This window comes from Mauremys mutica, chromosome 2, assembly GCF_020497125.1.
Source record: "Mauremys mutica isolate MM-2020 ecotype Southern chromosome 2, ASM2049712v1, whole genome shotgun sequence".
Classification (NCBI taxonomy): domain Eukaryota; kingdom Metazoa; phylum Chordata; order Testudines; family Geoemydidae; genus Mauremys; species Mauremys mutica.
In genome coordinates this window covers 228,721,419-228,747,132 of record NC_059073.1, presented here as the reverse complement: position 1 = coordinate 228,747,132, position 25,714 = coordinate 228,721,419, and the positions used below count along the sequence as shown (strand labels likewise).

Genomic DNA, 25,714 nt, shown 5'->3' with positions numbered 1-25,714 from the left:
ACGCTTCAGCCAAGAAACACTGCTGTAATCAAGGAAGGGAGCTTGGCTGATTACTCATTGGCCACAACACCCTTGTGGTCACTGCCCCTCTGAGAAACCCCCTACACACAAATCTGTGATAAATTTACTTCCTAAAAAGGTCTGTTCTCCCTACTTGTTTACATTCTGTTCAGACTACTACAATTAATAGCTTTATTTTTCCTGTTCCAAACTATAAAATAGTTAATACATTGCCACAATGAAGCACTATACTATGAAGGGTATATGATGCTTACTACATACACACACACACACATATTATATATAACAGCAAAATCTCTCATTCAAAAAGCTGTGTTTCTTCTAGAGAGAAATTCTGCTGATCCATTCAGCCCAATATAAGCACTATTATTCTGAAAGACAGCTCACCCTATAGCACCTGTCTCTAATGCATACTATTTGTCTGCCAGCCAGTAATTGGGATGGAACTATAAGTTGCTTTTTAGGAGAATGTTTCGTAGTCTGTTAGAATGAATTCCTTTAAACATTAAATGTTATGCATCTTAAACTGGCTGGAAATTCAGGCGTATGGCCACTTCCAGACTGCTGTGAGTGGTGAGTGATAAGCCTGATCCTGATTCTGCTTCTGTAGATGGAAGACACATTGTAATGGATCTACAGACTTTCCCTGCAAAGGATGTGTTGAGCACAGGGATTTCTCCCTCTATGTTAGAGGTTAGAGTATGCTTCCAAGAAAGCTTGGTACACATGATCTACCCTACCCACTCAAAACCAGGACAATATAAGTCTGTTCTTAACTATGACTTGAGCTGAGTAATTGTTCAACATGGGGATGGGTGGTGACACCTGCAATAGTTTGTGAAAGAGAAGTCCATCCCTGAGACTCAAAATATCAGAGTGGGAAAGTGATTAACATTATTTCCAATCCCCCATGCATCCTATAGGGGGTCTGTGAGAAATGGAATTGAAGAGATACCATTCACAGGAAGAAAAACCAAGAAGTGTATCAACTTTGAGATAGACTAGGTCTACACGGGAATTAAGACACCTGCAACTTGCCCATGCCAGCTGACTTTGGCTCACGGAGCTCAGGCTAAAGAGACTGTTTAAATTTTGGTGTAGACGTTCAAGCTCAGACCCAAGCCCCAATACCTACAACTGCAATTAAACAGCCCCTTAGCCCAAGCCTCACAAGCTCAAGTCAGCTGGTACAGGCCAGCCGCCAGTGTCTAATTCCACTGTGCACATATCCTATCCATATACTCAAGCAGCACAATTTCAAATCATGGCCAAATTATTCATTGCACTAAAATAATTATTCCTAAAGGGAAGTCATGTCAGACCCTCCAACGGGGAAAAAAAATACATCTGGATTAAATGTGGACAGTGATTCAAGTTTCAGGTTTTATACAAGTAGAATAAAATTCTTACAGGTCTCTAAAAGGAAAATAAGAGTAAGAATTACATGTTTTGTCACTTCTGCAAAGCCATGGAAAGTTACCTTTCTTTGAGAGTTGGAGCTGATGGCTTCCAATCACTGTTGCCAGTCCATTCAATTTGGCAGAGATACTATAGTCTATCTTGCTTCAGTAGGGTTTGGAAGGAACCAGATTCAGCAATTTGTAGACACTTTCAGAAATACTACAAGCGTCTGCTTTATTATACATTATCAGAGAGCCTTTCAAAAAAATTGGAACAATCAATAAGCAGTAGTAAAGTCCTCGTTGTACAGGTCTTGAAGAAAAAAGTTAAGGCTACCATTTTATCCCCTCTAATTTTCCATGAAAAGGAGTAGTTCAAATTATGTTATTTTAGAGCCTTAGAACTCTCCCAGGGGGTTAATTGGGAGAATATGGAGAAAAAAGAAATGAAACTTGTTTTTGTTCTCCCAAGAAACTCTTCCTTAAGAGAGCTTCCATGCAAGTATGAAACCCTAAACCAAGACTTACCAATCAGCAATATCAGTCACAAGTACCACTGTCAGCATTTAATCCAGAGAGGTCTACTCTTTGCAGAGCAATTTTGCACCAATAAAAGTTTGATTTTGCTTACAAGTGTTAAGATGCAGACCACCACTCAGACAAGAAGGTTGAAGTTTCATGCACTAAGTTTTATCACCTTACCGGAGGTATAACATAATTCCTTTGCTCCCCAGGAGGCCACTGTGGTGGAACCTTAAAGATTTAATAAATAAGAATTATCCTTTATCTTGACTTGTGCAAAGAACACTTACAATAACTGCAGTTCCTGGAGGTAAGTGTGTGAGTGACCACAATTGTGGTGCTCATGCACACCAATTCAAACCTGTTGACCCTCAGCATTGTCTCCTCATGCATGCCCCATGAAGATACGTAGGGTAGTGCAGCCCTTACCGCTTCTCACTTCCCTCTCTAATTCAGAACCCCAGCGAACATGAACTCCAAAAGCACAGGGATAGAGGCTAGGTCAGGGAGCTACACAGACTAGACATCTTAAGCCACAGTAACTATAAGTAAGCCTGCGAGTCTGTCACGGAGGTCATGGAAGTCATAGAGTCCTTAACTTCCAGAGACCTGCATGAGTTCAGCCCACAGCACCTAGGAGCTGCAGGGTCCCCCCCCCACACGTGGGGGCTGGAAACTGCGGGGTACCCTCAAGAGCTCCCAGCCACCATGGGCAGCAGGGATGCCCCAGGAGCTCCCAGCCACAGGTGGCAGGGGGACCCTTGAAGTCTGAGCCAGACCCCCCCGCAGGACGACCCCCCACAGCTCCCAATGTTTGTCATGCATATTTTTAGTAAAAGTCAGGATAGGTCAGAAGCTTCCATGAATTTTTCCTTTATTTCCCATGACCTGTCCATGACTTTTACTAAAAATATGCATGACAAAATCTTAGCCTTAACTATAAGGAACTGTGCTCTCAGTCTTTGTCCATGTAGATTTGAGTTCTAGCAGGTTCCAAAGCAAGTCGGGCGGGGGGGAAGAGGAGGAGGTTTGAGGAGTTCTATTTATATCTAACTAAATACAGATTGCAAAACTGTTCTCCAAAATTTGTAATCTGACTTAGATGCCAAATGTAGGGCATATTTTGTAAAAATAGAAATGGAACTCCATGAGGCTATTCTGCAGATTTCCTGTACAGGAGTCTCTCCCAGGCAAGCTGAAGGGGTTTGTGCTAGCTAGTCAATAAAGAAAGGCTCTGAAGATAGGGTGTGCAATTTGGCTTCCCTACGTTTGAATAGGGTTTGGAGACGAAAACTGAGATTGAGAGCATGGTTTAAATTAAAGTCGGCCAGCACCTTGTAAGGAATTTAGGCTATGATCTCAGCACCACACTTTGGAATACTGTCTGAGAAGTATCAGAGGGGTAGCCGTGTTCGTCGGATGCAAGTTTTACAGATCCAGACTAAGTGGGTATTCACCCACGAAAGCTCATGCTCCAAAACATCTGTTAGTCTATAAGGTGCCACAGGATTCTTTGTCTGAGAAGGATATACCATTAGTGCTTGAGTTTCACCGACACTTCTGGCTGAGGTGATAGCTATCAGGAAGGTTGTTTTAATGGTGAAGTGGTAGAGTGCCTTGGATAAGGGAACAAATGACAGATCTATAAGGTCCATGAGAACTATGTTAAGGGCATAACAGTTTCTTGACAAAGGAGTTGTAGGTACCCTCTTGCCTGTTGACATAATACAGGGGTGGCTAAACTGTGGCTCACAAGCCATATGCAGTTCTTTTTACTCCTAAGGGTGCTCTGTGCCACTGCTCACTTTAGAAATTAACATTGTATGCACAGAATTTCCTTTCCCCCACAGAAATGGGCTGAAGTGACACCACTAGGGGCCAGCTCACACATAGAAGACACTGCTGGGGAGAGGGAGAGAATGCTAGAGGGTTCCTGGCAGCTGCAGTTCCCAGCATGCCCTGAGGGAAGGAGAGGGTGGCATGCAGGAAACTCCATGCAAGCCTGGGACCGAGCATCAGGCTGTTTCTCCCTCTGGATCCCTGGGCTCTGGAGGGTGAGGGTGGGGAATGGCTGGGCTAGGGGGACCATAGCTGGACTCTGGCAGGGGAGGGGGTGTGGCAATCTGGGCTGGGGGGCCCTGTGGCTGGCCTTTGGGGGGAGAGGTGCAGATATCTGAGTGGGGGGAGGCATCTGCCCTCTGGGTGGGGGAGAGAAGAGATTGTGAGTGTCTAGCCCAGGGGTCTCAAACATGCGGCCCTCGGAGCTCTTCCCTGCGGCCCGCGGAGCTCCCCCAGTTACTTCCTGTCGCCGCCAAACTCCCCTCACCCCCGTCCCCCTCCCCGAGTTATTTTCTGTGCCTAAGCTCCCCGCGCGCTGCTCCCCAATGTTTGGGGCCGGGTCTCTCCCCTGGCCCCACCTGCCGCCCCCACGCGCCTCCCCCCAGTGTCTACCAGCCCCCACTTGCTGCCCCCTCACCGCCCGGGAGCTCACGCTGACTCCACTCCTCCGCTATGCCGGCTTCCGGCATCACCTGCTGCCGCAGGGTCCTAGCGCCCCCCTACACTAGGGCCAGGGCAGGGTGCCCTTCTGCCCTAGTCCTGAGACTCTCCAATGCCCCGAGCCTCTCCAATGCCTCAAACCCCTCACCCTCAGCCCCACAGCCCTCACCCCTGCACGCCCTCCTATCCCCAAACTCCGTCCCAAAGCCTGCACCCCCACCCCCTGCCGCAGCCTGGAGCCTGCACCGAGCACAGAGCCTGCACTCCAGACCCCCTCCCCCACCCAAACTCCAGCCCAGGGCCTGTACTCCAGACCCCCTCCCCCACCCAAACTCCCTCCCAGAGCCTTAGGCAGTAAATCTAAGTGCGTGTTTTGTCCTTTGAGTGAGGTGCATTACTGAGTGTATATATTTATTAAAACTGCGCGCGCTTAGGGGAGGAGGTGGAGAAGAGACAGGGCAGGGGCGGGGCCAGGGGCAGCAAGGGGGCGTGTCAGTGATGCGGCCCTCGGGCCAATGCACTAGTCCTCATGCAGCCCTCGGGGTCATTTGAGTTTGAGACCCCTGGTCTAGCCTCCCAGCTGGGCTCAGGAAGAGAGGAGTGGGCAGAGAAACAGGAACTGGGTGTCACAGGGGTTTCTTTAACGTTCTACTCTTGAGAGAGAGGGAGGGAGAAAGAGAGTGAGTGTGGGTGTGTCTGTATTGTTACAGACATATTTGGCTAGGCATTTTTAAATAAATTACCAAAATAATTGAAAGTGTGTGATGAGGTAGCTTTACTTTGACAAATAAAATGTGCAGAATTTTAAAATATTGTGCACAGAATTTTTATTTTTTGGTCACAGAATGCCCCCCAGGCGTATCTTTTACAGTTAAAGTGTGGCTCATGGAGTTCCCCCTGCTGCCCTCCCACATTCTCCACCTCTCAGACTGGGCGGGGGGAGGGGGGGTTGGGGGGAAGCTTAGGACCTCTGCCTTGCAGGTAGCAGCTTCTGCACAGGGGGATGGGGGTGGGTGGTCGTGGGGCTTCAGCCCTGCAGGGGGTACCTGCTGGGGCTCCAGCAGGAGCAGGGCTGAAGCCCCAAGCCCCAGCAGGCACCTGCTGGCTCTAAAACTGAAGATTGTTGTATGCAGCTCAGAAAAATTTGGCCACCCCAACATAATATATTGTTGAGCAGGTATTTGCATCAGGATCTGCGTTGTGCTCTCTTTCAGAAATGGTAGAAAGGCTCTGCAAGGTAGCCAATTACCAAGAGTGCTTTACAAAACAACACTAAATCCTAAATTTTTTCCTGAGTGACTAGTGATGCTGGATGCCCCACCAATCACTGATCAATTTTAACAACCTGAGCAAAGTAATTTGTGGCGCTCAGAAGAACTATAGGGGCCTGCGCCATTAAATTCAGCATTTTGACTAATAATCTTGATTAGATTATGACTCTTTACACAGAACTCTAGCCATCCTGTAGATAGCTTTGATTAAGCCACTGATCTGTGGGTGCAGACACAGCTGAACTTCAAGACTCTCAGGATAGGGATGCTCACTTCCTGGTATCAGATACATTCTTTGGCAGGAAGTATTATTTATGTTAAGGCTGAAAGCTAAGTAATAGAGGGTGTTTTTAAAATTAGACTTTAAAAAACTTTCCTATAACTCAAATGGCCGAGAAACTCTTAGAAGAGGTCTCTTAAAAAGACAATACCCCTGACTCTCAGTTAAAAGGTGAAAAAGCTCACAGTACATATATGAAATCGCCAATCTTTTAGCAAATCCAGGGAAAACCAGACATGACGATCCAAATATTTTTAAAGATTATACACACACACACATATATATTTTGATCACCTTGCTTCTCAAATTGTCTTTTTGGCATTCTTTATAGTTGAAGAATGCAAAGAGGGCTCAAACCCATTTTTCTTTTTCCTTCGCATGTCACCTTTAAAAGCATTTGGTGAAGATATTTGCAGCCTAGCTTGAATAGAGCATGTAAGGCCCACAACTAGATTAATATCCCTTCACCAAGCAGAATATTTTACATTTTTAAGAAAGCCACGTTATCAGTTTAAATTGTACCAAGTTCAAATTGTACCAAGTTCAACTGAAGTACTCTACAAACTTTTTAAAATAATGCAATAGGCAAGTTAGAATACCACACCCTGTTTGGCAAGAGCATGAGGTGCTTGAGGTCAGTTCTACGTGCAAAAACAAGCTACACACAAAGCCTGTAGCCCAGTGTGTGTTACCCAAGCACATGTTATTCTTGACATCTGTCATGGTATTTATGGAGAACAGGTATTCAGTCCTTAGTATTTTGATTAAGTATGTAGTAAGTTTTACCACCACATTGCATTGCCTACTTCTTTACTGTAGGTCAGGGTGATTTTATTTAAATGAAAGCAATTTAAATCAGGAACTAGGGAACATGATTTAAACTAATCAGTTTAATCTTGTTTTGAATTTGTACAGAAGTTTTCCTAAATAAAGTCTGATTCTCAATTTTTACCTTCTGTGTTAGAAAATGGATTACATTCGCAAGTACTACATGATTAATTTTACTCATGTAGTGTGTAAAACCGCATTTGTATGGCAACTGGCATTCATAAATATTGACAAAACAGCTTTTTTTTTAAAAAAAAGTTACATTAGATGTGCGGATACATTATAAAAGCTTATCAAATCTTGTTTGAGCATTTAAAACTGATTTACTAAAGAAACAATTAGCGGCAGTTAGTGATCTGAATTATTTCAAGTGCTAAACCAAACAACTGGTTCCAGTTGCTTAGCCAGTGACTTCTAGCTGTTCAGTAGTCTGACATTTCAGCAGCAAGTATGTATGCTTGAATATTTTTATTTAAACAGGATTACAGTAAGTTTAGGGAGTTTTTGTTTTTTAAGAAAATATGCATTTAAGTCAGGGGTTTTTTTTAAAAAGCCATTTTTATCCACACTGCTGTGCAGACTGTTTACCTATTCCCAAGCAGTTACTGAAGCTTCCTCACCAAATTGCTTGCATCATAGACTCATAGGATGGGAAGGGAGCAAGAGGTCTTCTCGTCCAGCCCCTGCACTCATGGCTGAACAAGTGAGAGAGTGTGTGTGTGCGCTGCTCTTAAAAATCTCCAGTGATAGAGATTCCACTGCCTCCCTAGGCAGTTTATTCCAGTGCTTACAGACTCTGACAGTTAGGAAGCTTTTCCTAATGTCCAACCTAAATCGCCTTTGCTGCAATTTAAGCTCATTGTTTCTTGTCCTATCCTAAAGGGAATTTTTTTTTTAAATAACCTCCTTCTCATAACAAATTTTTATGTACCTGAAAACTGTTATGTCTTCCCACGCCTCAGTCTTCTTCTCTAGACTAAACAAACCCAATTTTTTTCCCCCCATCTTCCCTCATAGGTCATGTTTTCTAGACCTTTAATCATTTTTGTTGCTCTTCTCTGGACTTCCTCCCATTTGTCCACCTCTTTCCTGAAACGTAGCTCTCAGAACTGCGCACAATACTCTAGCTGAGGTCTAATCAGCGCAGAACAGAGCAGAAGAATTACTTTTCATGTATTGCTTACAACACTCCTGGCTAAATACATCCCAGAATAACGTTTGTCCCCTTTTTTTTTTTTAAACTGTTGACTCATATTTAGATGGGAATCCACTATAATCCCTAGATCCCTTTCCTCAGTACTCCTTCTAGGCAGTCATTTCCCATTTTGTATGTATGCAACTGATTGTTCCTTTCTAAGTGGTCTGATCATTGTGAATTTTAATCCTATCCTCCAGAGCACTTGCAAGCTCTCCAAGCTTGGTATTATCCACACTTTATAAGTGTACTCTCTCTGTAATTATCTAAATCATTAAGATATTGAACAGAACTGGACCCAGAACTGACGCCTGTGGGACCCCACTTGATATGCCCTTCCAGCTTGATTGTGTGAACCACTGATTATTCCCAGAGAGTAGTTGTTTTCCAGACAGTTATGCACCCACCTTATATTAGCTCCATGTAGACTGTATTTCCCTAGTTTGTTTATGAGAAGGTCATGCGAGGCAATATTAAAAGCCTTACTAAAGTCTTACTCTATCAAAGGAAGCTATTAGGTTGGTTTGACACAATTTGTTCTTGCCAAATTCATGCTGACTGTTACTTATCACCTTACTTTCTCCTGGGTATTTGCAAATCGATTGCTTAAATTATTTGCTCCATTATCTTTCTGGGTACTGAAGTTAAGTTGACTGGTCTGTAATTCCCTGGGTTGTCCTTATTGCCTTTTTATGGATTGGAAAAGGGCAAATACAGTGGCACTCTGATGGGATCTCTCCCATCATCCATGACTTTTTGAAGATATCTGTGCCATAGATAGCTGCAGCGGCACAGGAGCCAGCAAATAGAGCTGTAAACAGCGGAGTTTACAGGGGGAGTGTTCGGGAAGACTAAGAGAGGCAGGCAGAGGAACACACAGGCTACTGAAGGGGTCACTGTTCTAGCAGTGTCTTGGTTCTTGTTGGGGGTTTGTTTTGCTGTGGGTGGTGGTGTTTTGGGTTGGTTTGTGTTTCCCAGATTTACAGAGTTTAGGTGGGAAGCCTATGACAGATACAAAGGCAGCAGTTGTAGTGACCCAAGCAGCAGAAGACACAATGAGGATGACTGGATGTGGAAGCTGCGGCACGTACATGATCCTGGAGGGGGTACCTGAAAAGAGTTTTGTCTGCATGAAGTGCTGCCTGATAGAGCTGATGGAAGAAAAGATCAGAGGATTGCAGATGCAGGTGGAAACTCTGGTCGAGTTTAGAAGGGGGTTCGAGCAGAGGATGGAGCAAAGACATGATGAGGCCGAAGGGAAAAGCTCAGACTTGCAGATGGAAGCAGGACCAAAGAACTCTGAAGGGAGACTGCTGGGTGAGGAAAGTGGATGGTGGAAGCATGTGACCAAGTGAACCAGGCAGAGGAAAAGATGGGCTAGTGAAGGAGCAATAGCGCTCAGGAACAGGTTTGCGGAGTTGGAAAATGGAGAAGGGGCACAGCAGGTGGTCGCTGAAGGTGAAAGGGCAAGGAAGAAGAGGAGAGCAGCTAGCCCTATAAGGAGAGGGGAAGAGTCAATGGAAAGGATACCAAACATGAACCCCAGGAGGATACGGGATGGGTTGCAGAGGACTGCAGGGTGAATAGGAATCGAGAGGACTTGCAGCCAGAGGGAACAGGGGATACACTGGAGAATCGCACTGTCACCAGGAAAAGGCAGGTCTACATGATTGGGGACTCCTTACTGAGATGAATAGACAGGTCTGTAACCAGAGCTGATCCAGCGAACAGAAGGGTGTGCTGTCTGCCGGGTGCTAAGATAAGGGATGTGGACCTGAGGCTGAAGAGGATCCTATCGGGAGCGGGAAAGAATCCGTATTGTCCTTCATGTGGGAACAAATGATACGGCTAGATTCTCACTGGAACGTATCAAGGGAGACTATGCCAGGCTGGGGAAGACACTTAAGGAAATCGAGGCTCAGGTGATCTTCAATGGGATTCTGCCTGTTACTAGAGAAGGGCAACAAAGGTGTGACAATATTATGGTGATCAACAGATGGCTCAGGCAGTAGTGCTATAAGGAGGGCTTTGGGATGTATGGCCACTGGGAAGCATTCATGGACAGAGGACTGTTCTCTTGGGATGGACTTCACCTGAGTAGGGAGGGAAATAGACTTCTAGGATGGAGGCTGGCACAACTGATTAAGAGAGGTTTAAACTAGGAATTTGGGGGAGATGTCCAGGTAATCTCCACGCCAGAATTTAACATTGAGGGGGAAGAAAACAAAGCAAGAAAGGATACTGTCATGGGTAAGAGAATGGACATACAGAGGAAGGGTACTGTAGATACAATTCTAATAGGTGATACTGGCGGTAGAATGTCTGGGCCTAATCAGGTAAAGAATGTGAGTGATGCCAAACAGCAAAAATTAAGATGTTTGTACACCAATGTGAGGAGTCTAGGTAACAAAACGGAGGAACTAGAGTTACTGGTGCAGGAAGTGAAACCGGATATTATAGGGATAACAAAAACATGGTGGAATAGAAGTCATGACTGGAGTACAGGTATTGAAGGATATGTGCTGGTTAGGAAAGACAGAAATAAAGGCAAAGGTGGTGGAGTAGCATTGTATAACAATTATGAGGTAGACTGTAAAGAAAGAAGAAGGGATGGAATGGATAAGACACAGTTTGTCTGGGCAAACATCACATTGGGGAAGAAAGCTATTAGCACCTCCCCTGCTTGGGGTGTGCTATAGTCCACCAGGATCCGATTTGGATATGGACAGAGACCTTTTTAATGAACTAAATATTAATGGGAATTGTGTGATCATGGGAGACTAACTTCCCAGATATAGACTGGAGGACAAATGCTAGTAATAATAATAGGGCTCAGATTTTCCTAGATGCGATAGCTGATGGATTCCTTCACCAAGTAGTTGCTGAAACAGCAAGAGGGGATGCCATTTTAGATTTGGGTTTGGTGAGTAATGAGGACCTCATAGAAGAAATGGTTGTAAGGGACAACCTTGGTTTGAGCAATCATGTGCTAATTCAGTTGAAACTAAATGGAAAGAAACAAAAACAGATCTGCGACTAGGGTTTATTTCAAAAGGGCTAACTTTAAAGAATTAAGGAAATTAGTTAGGGAAGTGGATTGGACTGAAGAACTTAGGGATCTAAAGTGGAGGAAGCCTGGAATTACTTCAAGTCAAAGTTGCAGAAACTATCAGAAGCCTGCATCCCAAGAAAGGGGAAAAAATTCATAGGCAGGAGTTGTAGACCAAGCTGGATGAGCAAGCATCTCAGAGAGGTGATTAAGAAAAAGCAGAACGATCTTCCATTCCTTGTAGGCTGAGTGATCAGCAAGGAAAGCTACCTTATTGAGATCAGAACATGTAGGGATAAAGTGAGAAAGGCTAAAAGCTATGTAGAGTCAGACCTTGCAAAGGGAATTAAAACCCAACAGTAAAAGGTTCTATAGACATATAAATAAGAAGAAAACAAAGAAAGAAGAAGTGGGACCGCTAAACACTGAGGATGGAGTGGAGGTTAAGGATAATCTAGGCATGGCCCAATATCTAAACAAATACTTTGCCTCAGTCTTTAATGAGGCTAATGAGGAGCTTAGGGATAATGCTAGGATGACAAATAGGAATGAGGATATGGAGGTAGATATTACCACTCCCGAGGTAGAAGCCAAACTCGAACAGCTTAATGGGACGAAATCAGGGGGGCCAGATAATCTTCATCCAAGAATATTAAAAGGAACTGGCACATGAAATTGCAAGCCCATTAGCAAGAATTTTTAATGAATCTGTAAACTCAGGGGTTGTACTGTATGACTGGAGAACTGCTAACATAATTCCTATCTTTAAGAAAGGGAAAAAAATGTGATCCAGGCAACTACAGGCCTGTCAGTTTGATATCTGTAGTATGCAAGGTCTTGGAAAATTTTTTGAAGGAAATAGTAGTCAAGGACATTGAGGTCAATGGTAATTGGGACAAAATGCAACAGTTTTACAAAAGGTAGATCGTGCCAAATCAACCTGATCATCTCCTTCTTTGAGAAGGTAACCGATTTTTTAGACAAAGGAAATGCAGTGGATCTAATTTAGCTCGATTTCAGTAAAGCATCTGATACGGTTCCACATGAGGAATTATTAGCTAAATTGGAAAAGATGGGGATCAATATGAAAACTGAAAGGTGGATAAGGAACTGGTTAAAGGGGAGACTACAACGGGTCATACTGAAAGGTGAATTGTCAGGCTGGAGGGAGGTTACTAGTGGAGTTTCTCAGGGATCGGTTTTGAGACCAATCTTTTTATTACTGACCTTGGCACAAAAAGTGGGAATGTGCTAATAAAGTTTGCGGATGACACAAAGCTGGGAGGTATTGCCAATACAGAGAAGGACTGGGATATCATATAGCAAGGTCATCCAGATCTTCTAAACTAGAGTAATAGTAACAGGATGAAATTTAACAGTGAAAAGTGCAAGGTTATGCATTTAGGGATTAACAACAAGAACTATTGTTATAAGCTGGGGAGGCATCAGTTGGAAGTAACAGAAGAGGAGAAGAACCTCGGAGTATTGGTTGATCACAGGATAACTATGAGCTGCCAGTGTGATATGGCTGTGAAAAAAGCTAATGTGATCTTGGGATGCATCAGGCGAGGTACTTCCACTACAGATAAGGAGGTGTTAGGACTGTTATACAAAGCACCGGTGAGACCTCATCTAGGATACGGTGTGCAGTTCTGGTGTCCCATGTTTAAGAAGGATGAATTCAAACTGGAACAGGTTCAGAGAAGGGCTACTAGGATGATCTGAGGAATGGAAAACCTGTCACATGAAAGGAGACTCAAAGAGCTTGGCCTGTTTAGTCTAACCAAAAGAAGGCTTAGGGGAGATACGATTGCTCTCTATAAATATATCAGAGGAATAAATACCAAGGAGGGAGAGGAATTATTTAAGCTCAGTACCAGTGTGGACACAAGAACAAATAGATATAAACTGGCCATCAGGAAGTTTAGACTTGAAATTAGACGAAGGTTTCTAACCATCAGAGGAGTGAAGTTCTGGTACAGCCTTCCAAGGGGAGTAGTGGGGGCAAAAGACATATCTGGCTTCAAGACTAAGCTTGATAAGTTTATGATGGGGATGGTATAATGGGATTGCCAAAATTAGGCTATTAATTCATCTTTGACTACTAGCGGTAAAATATGCCCAATGGCTTGTGATGGGATGTTAGATGGGGTGGGATCTGAATTGCTACAGAGAATTCTTTCCTGGGTGTCTGGCTGGCGAGTCTTGCCACATGCTCAGGGTTTAGCTGATCGCCATATTTGGAGTCAGGAAGGAATTTTCCTCCAGGGAAGATTGGCAGAAGCCCTGGGTTTTTTTTGCCTTCCTCTGCAGCATGGGGCATGGGTCACTTGCTGGAGGATTCTCTGCACCTTGAAGTCTTTAAACCATGATTTGAGAACTTCAATGGCTCAGACACAGGTTTGATACAGAAGTAGGTGGGTGAGATTTTGTGGCCTGCATTGCGCAAGAGGTCAGATTAGATGACCATAATGGTTCCTTCTGACCTTAAAGTCTATGATTCTATGATTAGCAATTATCTCCTCAGTCAGTTCCTTGAGTATTCTAGGATTTATTTCATCAGGCCCTGGTGACTTGAAGACATCTAACTTGTTTAAGTAATTTTTAGCTTGTTCTTTCCCTATTTTAACCTCTGATCCTACCTCATTTTTACTGCCATTCACTATGTTAAACATCCAGTCACTAACCAACCTTTTTGGTGAAAATTGAAACTAAAAATTTGTTTAATACTTCTGCCATTTCCACAATTTTCTGTTATTGTTCCCCTCTCCCCCAATCCCTCATTTAGTAATAAGCCTACGCTTGTCCTTGGTCATCTTCTTGCTTCTAATGTACTTATAGAATGTTTTCTTGTTACCCTTTACATCTCTAGTTAGTTTAATCTCATTTTGTCCTGGCCCTTTCTAATTCTGTCCCTACATATTTGTGTTGTTTATATTCATCCTTTGTAATTTGACCTAGTTTCCACTTTTTGTAGGACTCTTGAGTTTCAGATCATTGATGAGCTCCTGGTTAAGCCAGATAATGGTCTGGAGAACTCCTGCCCTCTCTCATCAGAATATTTAGCAACATCATCAGTTGTCTATTGTTTACTGGCAAACAGTTTCTGAACAGCCATGCAACCCAGCAGAAAATTCCCAGAATGTGTGACTGTTGCCAGTATTCATCTATTTTTAAACAAAGTAGGGCTGTCAATCAAAAAATCATGATTAATCATTCTGTTAATAGAATACCATTTATTGAAATATTTTGGATGTTTTCTATATTTTCAAATCTATTGATTTCAATTACAACAGAATACAAAGTGGACAGTGCTCACTTTATATTTATTTTTATTACAAATATTTACACTGTAAAAAACAAAACAGTATTTTTCAATTCACCCAATACAAGTACTGTAGTGTAATCTCTTTATCATGGAAGTTGAACTTACAGATGTAGAATTATGTACAAAAATAACTGCACTCAAAAACAAAACAATGTAAAACAGAGCCTCTGAGTCCACTCAGTCCTACTACTACTTCAGCCAATCGCTCAAACAAGTTTGTTTACATTTGCAGGAGATAATGCTGCCCGCTTCTTGTTTAAAATGTCACCTGAAAGGGAAAACAGGTGTTTGCATGGCACTGTTGCAGCCGGCATTGCAAGATATTTACATGCCAGGTGCACTAAAGGTTCGTATGTCCCTTCATGCTTCAACCACCATTCCAAAGGACGTGCATCCATGCTGATGATGAACTCTGCTCGATAAGAATCCAAAGCAGTGCAGACTGACGCATGTTCATTTTCATCATCTGAGTCAGATGCCATCAGTAAAAGGTTGATTTTTGGTGGTTTGGGTCCTGTAGTTTCCATATCAGAGACTTAAGACTTCTGAAAGCGTGCTCCACACCTCACCCCTCTCAGATATTGGAAGGCACTTCAGAGTCTTAAATTCTGGGTTGCGTGCTGTAACTATCTTTAGAAATCTCACATTCGTACCTTCTTTGCGTTTTGTCAAATCTGCAGTGAAAGTGTTCTTAAAATGAACAACATGTGCTGGGTCATCATCCGAGACTGCTATAACATGAAATATATGGCAGAATGTGGGTAAAACAGAGCAGGAGACATACAATTCTCCCCGATGGAGTTCAGTCACAAATGTAGTTAATGCATAATTTTTTAAATGAGCATCATCAGCATGGAAGCATGTCCTCTAGAATAGTTTCCGAAGCATGAAGGGGTATCTGAACGCATATCTGGCACGTAAATACCTTGCAACACCAGCTGCAAAAGTGCCTTGCAAACACCTGTTCTCACTTTCAGGTGACATTGTAAACAAGAAGTGGGCAGCCTGTAAATGTAAACAAACTTGTTTAGCCAATCCCAAAGACAAACAAGATAAGGACTGAGTGGACTTGTAGACTCTAAAGTTTTAGATTGTTATGAGTGCAGTTATGTAACAAAAAGGAAAAAAAAATCTACATTTGTAAGTTGCACTTTCACAAGATATTTCACTACAGTACTTGTATGAGGTGATAAACGAAATAGTATTTTTCAATTCATTTTTACAGTGCAAATATTTGTAATAAAAAAATAGTGAGCACTGTACACTTCATATTCTGTGTTGTAACTGAAATCAATATATTTGAAAATGTAGAAAAACCATCCAAAAATATAAAATACATTTCAATTGTTTATTAATAGTGCTATTATAATGGAGATTAATCACATTTTAAAAAAAATTAATCAGGATTCATTTTTAGTTAATCGCGTGAGTTAACTGCGATTAATCGACAGCCCTAAAACAAAGAATTTATCAAGTCAACTGGAGAAAGATTTGGTGGGGGAAAAAAAAGCATTGAACCAACAAACTGAGGTCCAACATCTAGACATCAGAATGTTTAGATATTCTGATTCACAATTAATTTTTGTGATCAATTAAGCCATTTTTTAAAATATGTACCTGATAGTTGTAGGCAGGCTGGTATCCTACAGGAACTTGCTGTTGTATCAGTACAGCTTGTGACCCATAAGGGTATGCCTGGAAAAAAAAATTTTTTTTTTGCATTTCATAGGTTAAAGAGATTAGGTAAAGTACATCTACACTGCAACCAGGGTATAAATTTTCAGCTCTGGTAAACCTACCAGCACCAGCTGATTGAGATAGCACACTAAAAATAGCTTCCACAGCTACGTGGGCAGCGGCATAGGCTAGCTGCCCAAATACATCTGCGGGGAGTCAGGTTTACACAGGGTGGCTAGCCCACACAGTCATAGCTACATGCTATTTTTAGCACATAAGCTCGATGACAGCTAGCATGGGTATGTGTATGAGAGCCAGTAGTTACACCTCTGATCACAGTGTGGACACATCCTAAACATCTAAGACCTATTTTCAAAAGGGAGCTTAAGGACTGTCTACACAGCTACCTATAGAGTGGCAAGCCATGGTGTGAATCTACAGCACACCAACCTGCTGTGCAGTAACATCCTGTGTGGCCATTGTTTATCATATCCCACCAAGCTGCACTCCGTGGCTTTCACTGCACTGGAGCAGTTTCCATACAGGACATCCCCACTGTAGACCCACTGAGCCTCAATGGGACTTTTAACATACACCTACTAACAGAACTTTCCTTAGAGCTTATCTCTACAAATACTGAGTTTGCAGCAAGTTGGCGTGTAAATAATCTAACTCACACTAGCTTTCTGTGCACTAAACATTTGTATAGACAAGCCCTTAGTTGTGAGTTGCATTTGAACAGGAATGGAAGTAGTTGCTTCTAACAATGAATTTATTTTAACCAGATTCTGAGTTTAGGCAAAGTAAACAACTCACTTCCAATAGTTTAAAATCAACAGAAGTCTGAAGTAGTTTGTGCTCTCAGAAGATATGCAAGGTTTCAAGCAGTTGAGTTAGAATGAAATATCTGCCCCCCCAAATAGTGTTCCACTACTTGATTTCTTAAAATCCTCCCCCTACTCTCCTTTAACTAAAGGTTTATCTAGAACAGTAGTTCTCAAATTGTGGGTCAGGAGCCCAAAATGGGTTGCGACTCTGTTTTAATGGGGTCACCAGGGCTGGCGTTAGACTTGCTGGGGCTGAAGCCAAAGTCATAGCCCCACTGTTCAGGGACAAAGCCCAAGGGCTTCAGCCCTGGTTGGTAGGGCTCAGATTACAGGCCCACTCCCCAGGGCAGTGGGGCTTGGTCTTCGGCTCTGACCCCCCACCTGGGGCTCAAGCTTCAGTCTCCCCTCCTGGGGTCATGAAGTAATTTGTTGTCAGAAGGGAGTCACGGTGCAATGAGATTTGAGAACCCGTAACTGGAAAACTGAGGTAAGATTTTACAGAGTTTATTTTTGGCTTGTTACAGCTCTTGTTTGATGCTAAATCCCTTCCAGTCTACTTAAACTATTTCAGCATAGGAGGTATTAGAATTATTCCCATTCCCCAGATTTCCTTCACATTTTAGGGCCAACTCAGTGCACATTTACCAAGTATTTTACCTTTAGTAAGTTATTTTCTTAACTCACCATGGGTTGCATGCCTGTTTACAATAAATATTAGATTTGGTCATATTTAGTAGGCAATGGGGTTTGGTGGAGGTGAGAAGAAAAGCTATTAGGGGATCCTCCCAATGTGGTGTTGGGAGGGAACGACGCATGATGACAGCTTAGAAGACAACTGCGTAGACATGTATGAGCATGCATTCCATTTCCCCTCATTAGATGTATAAAGATATCACTTAAATGGTGATATTGGTCATGCCCACAATAATGGTATGTCTTACAGAAGTGAGCACAATATTTGTGTTTTACAGAAAGGTACTGTACCAATCCAGAAGCAAACAAACTGTTTTGCCCGGAGAAAGTGTTGACAGAGCCAGCTTTGCTGTTCCATACCTTGTTAATAAAAGGGATGCTGTACACTAGGCCTCTAACTTACTCTCAAGTGAAAATCAAGAAGATCTTTCAAATAAGTTTCTCAGCTCAAGTGTTATGTGAAGAATTGTGTGCTTTGGGAGCAACCTCCAAACTACCCAAGATCTCTTATAAGCTAGGTTACTTCCCCCATTCCCTTTTCTTGCTCCATTCTGTAGCATTGCCAGGCTGAAGATTTTTGCTTTGCCAGAAGCTAGGAATGGGCAACAAGGGATGGATCACTTCATGTTTACCTGTTCTGTTCATTCCCTCTGAAGCACCTGGCATTGGACACAGTTAGAAGAAGACAGGATACTGGGCTAGATGGACCTTTGTTCTGACCTAGTATGACCATTCTTATGCTTTAGCTTCATTTGAAATCATCAACAATCCCCCTAAATACAATGCTTCCTCAGCTCTCATCCACTCGCGCTACACTGATGACATCATCATCTGGACACATGGGAAAGAGGCCCTTGAGGAATTCCACCAAGATTTCAACAATTTCCACCCTACCATCAACCTCAGCCTGGACCAATCCACACACAAGGTCCACTTCCTAGACCAGGGGTCGGCAACCTTTCAGAAGTGGTGTGCCGAGTCTTCATTTATTCACTCTAATTTAAGGTTTTGTGTGCCGGTAATACATTTTAACGTTTTTAGAAGGTCTCTCTCTATAAGTCTATAAACTACTGTTGTATGTAAAGTAAACAATTTTTTTTAAATGTTTAAGAAGCTTCATTTAAAACTAAATTAAGATGCAGATCTTATCAGTTTAGTGCAGTGTTTCTTAACCTACGGTGCATGCACCCCCTGGGGCAGGCCTGGTGCAAGGATATTTTGCGCCCTAGGCAAAACTTCCACCTTGCACCCCCCCGGTCCCCTTGCACATCAGTTCATTGAGGGGCAAATCCCAACGAGCCTTTATAGACCCCAGGGGCCAGCCTGCCCAGGACCCAGCCGTGCCCAGGGGCTGCTCTTCAGACTAGGTTCCCCCCCTCCCTGCCCCCTGAACTCCCCTAGAGGGTGCACAGAGCATCCCGCTTGCGGCAGCAGCGAGCCCTAGCCTGGAGGGGCTGGCGCGGTGCAGGGGGGCAGCAGCCCTGCAAAGGTGGCGGTGCTGCTAGCAGGGAGCAGCTGTGGCCCCCTCCACCCCAGGCTGCGGTCCAGCACCCCACAAGGGCTCCTGCAGGCTGTAGTGGATGTATGCGGGCGCCAGCCCCCATGAGCCCCCTGACTCCCCCCTCACCTAGGGTTACCATATTTCAACAACCAAAGAGAGGGGAGAGCCCTGCCCTAGCTCCGCCCCCATCCACTCCCTCCCACCCCCCGTCAGAACCCCCTCCCTCCTTGTCCCCTGACTGCCCCCTCCTGAGACACCCCCCACCCTAACTGCCCCCCAAGGACCCTATGCCCTACCTGTCCCCTGACTGCCCCAACCCTTATCCACACCCCTCCCCCAGACAGACTCCTGGGACTCCCACACCTCATCCAACCACTCCCCACCCCGACAGGACCCCCAGAACTCTTGACCCAACCAACCCTCCCCCTGCTCCCTGACTGCCCCCCGGGACTCCCCTTACCATGCCCATGCCAGTGAGACACTGGCTCCACATGGAGGCTAAACTCCATGTGGAGTGCTGAGGCAGCGGGAGGGGCAGCAGTGGCTCACACTCCTGGGAGCCGCAGAGCCAAGCGCGGTGAGGGGAGAGCCTGGGGCGCACCTGCCCAGGCTGCAACCCAGTGCTCCCCTGCAGCGGATGCATGCGGGCAGCGGTCCCTGTGCACCCCCCCGGCTTCCCTCTCGCCACGCTCAGGCTCTGCAGCTCCCAGGAGTGTAAGCCACCGCCGCCACCCCTCCCACAGCAGGCTCAGGGCCCCACGCCCCGGTGGCTCACACTCCCGGGAGCCACAGAACCCGAGCGTGGTGAGGGGAGAGCCAGGGGGCACACCTGCCGCCAGTCTGGGGTCCCAGCCGCCGGCCCCGCTCAGCCTCCTGCTGGCGGAGTAAACAGAACCCCAGGCTGGCAGGATGCTGAGCGGGGCTGGTGGCCGGGACCCCGGCCAGCAGCTGTGTGCCAGGCAAAAATCGGCTCGCGTGCCACCTTTGGCACGTGTGCTGTAGGTTGCCGACCCCTGTCCTATACACTACGATGCTAATAAGCGATAGTTACATAAACACCACCCTATATCAGAAACCTACTGACCACTATACTTACCTACATGCCTTCAACTTTCATCCAGACCACATCACACGATCCATTGTCTACAGCCAAGCTCTGAGATACAACTGCATTTCCGCCGATCCCTCAGATGGAGACAAACACCTAAAGAATCTCTATCAAGTGTTCTTAAAACTGTAATACCTACCTGGTGAAGTGAAGAAACAGACTGACAGAGCCAGAAGGGTACTGAGAAGTCAGCTACTACAAGACAAGTCCAATAAAGAAAGTAACAGAATGCCACTAGCTGTCACCTACAGCCCTCAACTAACCCAGCACATCAAGGATCTACAACTTATCCTGAAGGACGATCCATCACTCTCACAGACATTGGGAGACAGGCCAGTCTTCGCCTACAAACAGCTCCCCAACCTGAAGCAAATACTCACCAGCAACTACACACCACACAACAAAAACACCAACCCAGGAACCAAACCCTGCTACAAACCCCGTGCCAACTCTGTGCACATATCTATTCAAGGGACACCATCATAGGACCTAACCACATCAGCCACACCATCCAGGGCTCGTTCACCTGCACATCTACCAATGTGATATATGCCATCATGTGCCAGCAATGCCCCTCTGCCATGTACATTGGCCAAACCGGACAGTCTCTATACAAAAGAATAAATGGACACAAATCTGACATCAGGAATCATAATATTCAAAAACCAGCAGAACACTTCAATCTCTCTGGTCACTCAATAAACAGACCTAAAAGTGGCAATTCTTCAACAAAAAACCTTCAAAAAACAGACTCCAACATGAAGCTGCAGAACTGGAATTAATTTGCGAACTGGATACCATCAGATTAGGCCTGAATAAAGAATGGGAGTGGTTCGGTCATTACAAAACCTAAACTTAATTTCCCCAATACTAATTTCTCCCTACTGTTACTCACACCTTCTTGTCAACTGTCTGTAATGGGCCATTCTCTTACCATTTCAAAAGTTATTTTTCCTCCCTTGGTATCCTGCTGTTAATTGATTTATCTCGTTAGACTGACCTCACACTTGGTAAAGTAACCTCCAACCTTTCATGTATTTATACCTGCTCCTGTATTTTTCACTTCATTCATCGGATGAAGTGGGTTCTAGCCCACGAAAGCTTATGCCCAAATAAATTTATTAGTCTCTAACGTGCCACAAGGACTCCTCACTGTTTTTCTTAACTACAAAGTAAGCTTCCACAATACAGAGGTACTTTGTGGTATAGTGGGTTAGTAACTGGCTGCATATATCAAGATTCTATAAAGTAGAAGACTAATTTGAAAGACACATTGAGGCAGTACTTCTAAAGCAGGCAGAACTGTCAATTTAGAAGACAATTCTATCTGCACTTGGCTTATTTGCTATTGTTACAGCTAGATTTTCATTTTTAGGGGTATGAATGTCAAAAATTCAAGTTCCTATTGTACATATTTCAGAGGCCATGCAAGTGTGGCGCTCAAAAGTGTTACATTCTAGTGCTTTGAAGAACAGTTATAATCCAAGATCAGACCATAAAGAAATAATCTTACCTGAACGTACTGAGTTACTGGACTCATCATAGCTGGGGGAGGCATGTACGTTTCTGTGTTTTGATTACTCCACACGCTATGAAACTGTGGCACAGGAGGATTAAAACCCAGATGTCTGGGTTGCACATGGTAAGCACCTAGTTTAGAGAGACAAAGGAAAGATGATCCAAAACGTTTTAACAGCAGTTTAGGCCCAAAATTAAGGTTTTGTGTGAGTTCAGATATGTATGTTTCCATGAATTTTTTTTTACATTTAAATTAAAAAAGTAGTGCGGGACAATAGATAAGTTCAGCAGTGTTTGCAATTTACATGCTGGGGCATTTTGATAGTACAAAATTAATCACAGTTTGCTTTCTTTGCCAAAGCCACGTAAAAAAAGTCTCAGTATTGACTGGTAATTACTTAGATTTTAGTTTAGTTGTAACACTTTTAATACTAATAAAGCAAGATTGTAAGTATCACAGATAAACAAATTACTTTAATATCTTACATGTAAGCCAGTACCCTTTCATGAGGAAACAAGTTAAAGTTCCAGTCTAGATGTACTTACATAAATTCTGTTGTTTTCTGATTGCTGGGCCCAGTTTCAGTTTTTTACCATGGAAGTTTATTTGTGACTGGAGTGGGGAGGAGAACAAAAACAGAAAAAACACCTTACTATACTTTCAGATTCAGTGACAGGTCAATAACTATTTTTAAGTCAATCTAAAGGTACACCTACATTTACAGCAGCATGTAGAGTACAGCGACTGCATGCACACCTAGCATAAGTATAAATAGCAGCGTGGACAGTGAGGCACAGCTTAGAAGAGTAGAGTTCCCTACACACCTGAACGCCCAGGGTATATAAACCACTCTGCTCAAGCACACTGCTATTTTTAGTAGTCTAGTGTCTCACTGCTAGAGCCTTTTTTCACAGCCGTGAGGCTACAGTTCTGTTGTACTCTGTCATTTCTATCGGTTAATAGCGCAGTTTTTACATAATTTGGTCAGTGTATCTTGAAGCCCTGAACTACTCAAGTGTGTTTGAATGGCAGATAGGAATGGAAAGAATGGACTTTGAACGGACACTTCCATGCAATAAATTTAAAAATGTGTTGTTATTTTTGGCTAAGTAAGCTGTGTAAAAAAAAAAAATCCTACTTCAAGAGCAGTGGTGATTTTAGAAAGATTGTAATCAGCTATTTTGAATGCTCAGTCTTAATCTTTGCCTCTTCCTATTCACTTAATCTAGTCCAGATTCTCATCTAACCTTTAGACAGCTCAATTTTCCTGTTATTACCCCCTCAAACCAATCACCATACTGCATTCTTCGTTACAGAATACAGATATGAACATGAACATCCTCAAATAGCTAAGTAACTTACTTCCACTATTTTCTGAACATCCACGTTGTCCAAAAAGGATACAAATCCATATCTGCAGAGGAAAAAAATTCAGTGTGACTACTGCACAACCTACAAGCCTGTTTTGAACAAGACTCAACAGCATAAATTGGGTTACTGTATGCCTAAAGATAGTCATGTCCAAGTCTATATCCTTCCATTGGCCTCTGCGAACCAAAAACTGATGCGAAGGTGTATTTATTGCAAGGTGCCAGCTAGCATCCAGTTAAGAGATTTGATTCTCGTTTCAGACTGGGTGCGACCTGGTGCAATTCACTTCATCTCTGTCTTCAATTCCCCAATTTGGGAAACTGGGATAGTATTTGGTCCCATCACAGAGTTGATGTGAGACTTAGAGCAACAGGAGTTTATTATATTAAGCATGGACAATACAGTAGTTTTATATCAAAATTAGTCTTCTGTCTAGCACATTACCAATAACCAAGACTTCCAGTTATCCAGGGTACATCACAACTTGCAGGGGAAAGTTTGGGGCAAGAGGTATAGAGAAGCTGACAGAAGAGTTCTTTCCAGCTCCAAAAGTTCATGCCTAGGAAGTGGATCCATGATTCTTTTGGGTGAACAATAACGTAAGAAGCTGGGCTAAAAAGATAAGAATTTCATCCCATCCCATCAAAAGCTGGCTGCATTTGGCTGACAAGGCAAGTTTGAAGCTTTGCTTCCACCAATTCAGCAGTTATATGCCCTATATGCCCCCTGAAAAGCAAGATTTATTAAGTCAGCTAAAGCATACCATATTATTTTTTTACAAAATCAGCTATACTTAAACTGAGTTATACGAGCCAACTGCTTAGCTGTAATTCACCACTTCTGGAAGTAGTGATACAGGCAGGGCTCAAGCATTTTAATAGTGTGTTGTAGGGTTGGGTTAGTCCAACTCTCCATGTGGTACTGCTTCCTCTGGTGATTTATGGCTATCAACTTTACTAGGTTAGAAAAGGCTTTAATGACCCAAGGCAAGTCATTCATGTTCTACTTACCCTTTGGAAACACCAGTTCTATCAGTGATTATCTTCACTTCTTTCACTGTACCATATCGTGCAAAGAAGCTTCTAATTTCTGTTTCATCCATCTAAGGAACAGAATTTGTTTAGCTTTAAAAAAAAATACATCACTGGCCACAACAAGAAAGTCTTAACTCCTTTTGCAAACTTGTGTTCAACTGTTTGAAGTGGTTTACAGAAGCAGGAGCCACTTTCAAACCCATCCACCACTGTTGCACAATTCAGTGCTGCTCACCTAGTTAAGGGATAAAACTGGAACTGAACTCAGATCTCTCACAGCAGTGCAATACCATAAAACTGGTAGATGCCATGGGATCAGCCAAGTCCTGTAAGAAGTCTGTTTTCTGCTCTCCCCGCCCAAAAAGAACAGTCCAACCACCACAGAATATATGTGAAAGTTAAGACATGTAAATACCCTTATATCAATTCCACCAACAAAGACTGTGTTCGGCATGATTTTTCCTTCTGGTAAAACATATCCTTGACTGGTAGTTGACGACAACTGGGTGTTATCCTCCCTGGAGATGCTTGCACATTGGGACTCTGGATTTGCTGCAGACTGCAAGTTTGATAAAGTACATATTATAACCATTTATGTACTGCATTTCAGGATACTAAAACTTCAAAGTGTTCCCATGGACACAATACTTTCCATTTCCAGTTTACTCTATTTGGAACAGAAATGTCTCAAATAATTTTCTGAAAAACATATGTTCTGAATTAATTCTACTTCATGGACTGGTTTTCCAGTATTTATTCTCTTTACCTAGCACTAAGCTGCATTTAGAATAGATTAAGTAGGTTTAGTTAAAGCTGCTTTTCCTCAAAGCTCCATGGTCACTTTAAACCTATACTACTAATTCTACAATGAAACTGTTGAAAAATGCACTTCAATATCTACCAAATGGGATTTAAGAAAGAGTTAGCGGAGATGGAAGACTGCCAGATCTGCTTGTAGAGTTCCAGAATTCCACATTATCCTAGCCAAAAAAAAATCCTTAAACAATTAATGCAGCACTCATGTATGAGCAATCCCAGAATAAAACCCAGCAGCTACACATGGAAGAAATTTATCTTTAAAAAAAAAAAAAAAGTTATAGCCACTACAACTAGCTCTTAATAGGATCACATTACTATGCTCCCCTTTGGAAGGAGAGATTTTGTACTCTGTCACAATTTAAAGTTACACCAAATCAGAGGTCTATCAAGATCTGCAACTGCCTTAAACAGTCTGAATAGTTTGAGATTAAGTGACTTGTAAAAATCACTTATGTTTGTAATAGGGTGTACACACAGGCCACCACGTTCCCCCACCCCCCGGCATATATAAACAGGAAGAAACACATTCAAAGAACAATCTTAAGTCAAGCACTCAAAAGCTAAATAGTAGAATTAAGGGTGCCTACGCAACTTTAATTGCATGCATTTATGTTTATACATTATGATACAGTCTTTAATTACATAATCACATACTATTTTCCACAGGACCCCACCTTCACTTAGTGCACAGAATGGATGGAACTCAATGAACAAACAACTATACAGTATTTTGTTCAAAGACCATAAAGCCATGAGTGGCCCCTTGCTTTTA

General features: G+C 43.2%; 1 protein-coding gene across 5 annotated transcripts in view; it reads right to left on the bottom strand.

Moving 5' to 3' along the window:
• The window catches only part of DAZL (deleted in azoospermia like), a 41,304-nt gene that overhangs the window by 4,084 nt on the left and 11,506 nt on the right, over positions 1 to 25,714 (bottom strand). For 4 of the 5 annotated variants that reach the window (XM_045005994.1, XM_045005993.1, XM_045005992.1 and 1 more), the window contains exons 2-8: positions 24,539 to 24,682; positions 24,100 to 24,191; positions 23,081 to 23,132; positions 22,264 to 22,330; positions 21,713 to 21,849; positions 16,011 to 16,088; positions 2,124 to 2,174 (exon numbers count right to left, since the gene is read on the bottom strand). In XM_045005994.1, the coding sequence (XP_044861929.1) occupies positions 2,124 to 2,174; positions 16,011 to 16,088; positions 21,713 to 21,849; positions 22,264 to 22,330; positions 23,081 to 23,132; positions 24,100 to 24,191; positions 24,539 to 24,577 (516 nt within the window). In that variant the 5' untranslated portion in view covers positions 24,578 to 24,682. The remainder of the gene's footprint in view (positions 1 to 2,123; positions 2,175 to 16,010; positions 16,089 to 21,712; positions 21,850 to 22,263; positions 22,331 to 23,080; positions 23,133 to 24,099; positions 24,192 to 24,538; positions 24,683 to 25,714) is intronic. The other variant, XM_045005991.1, reaches the window with a different exon arrangement.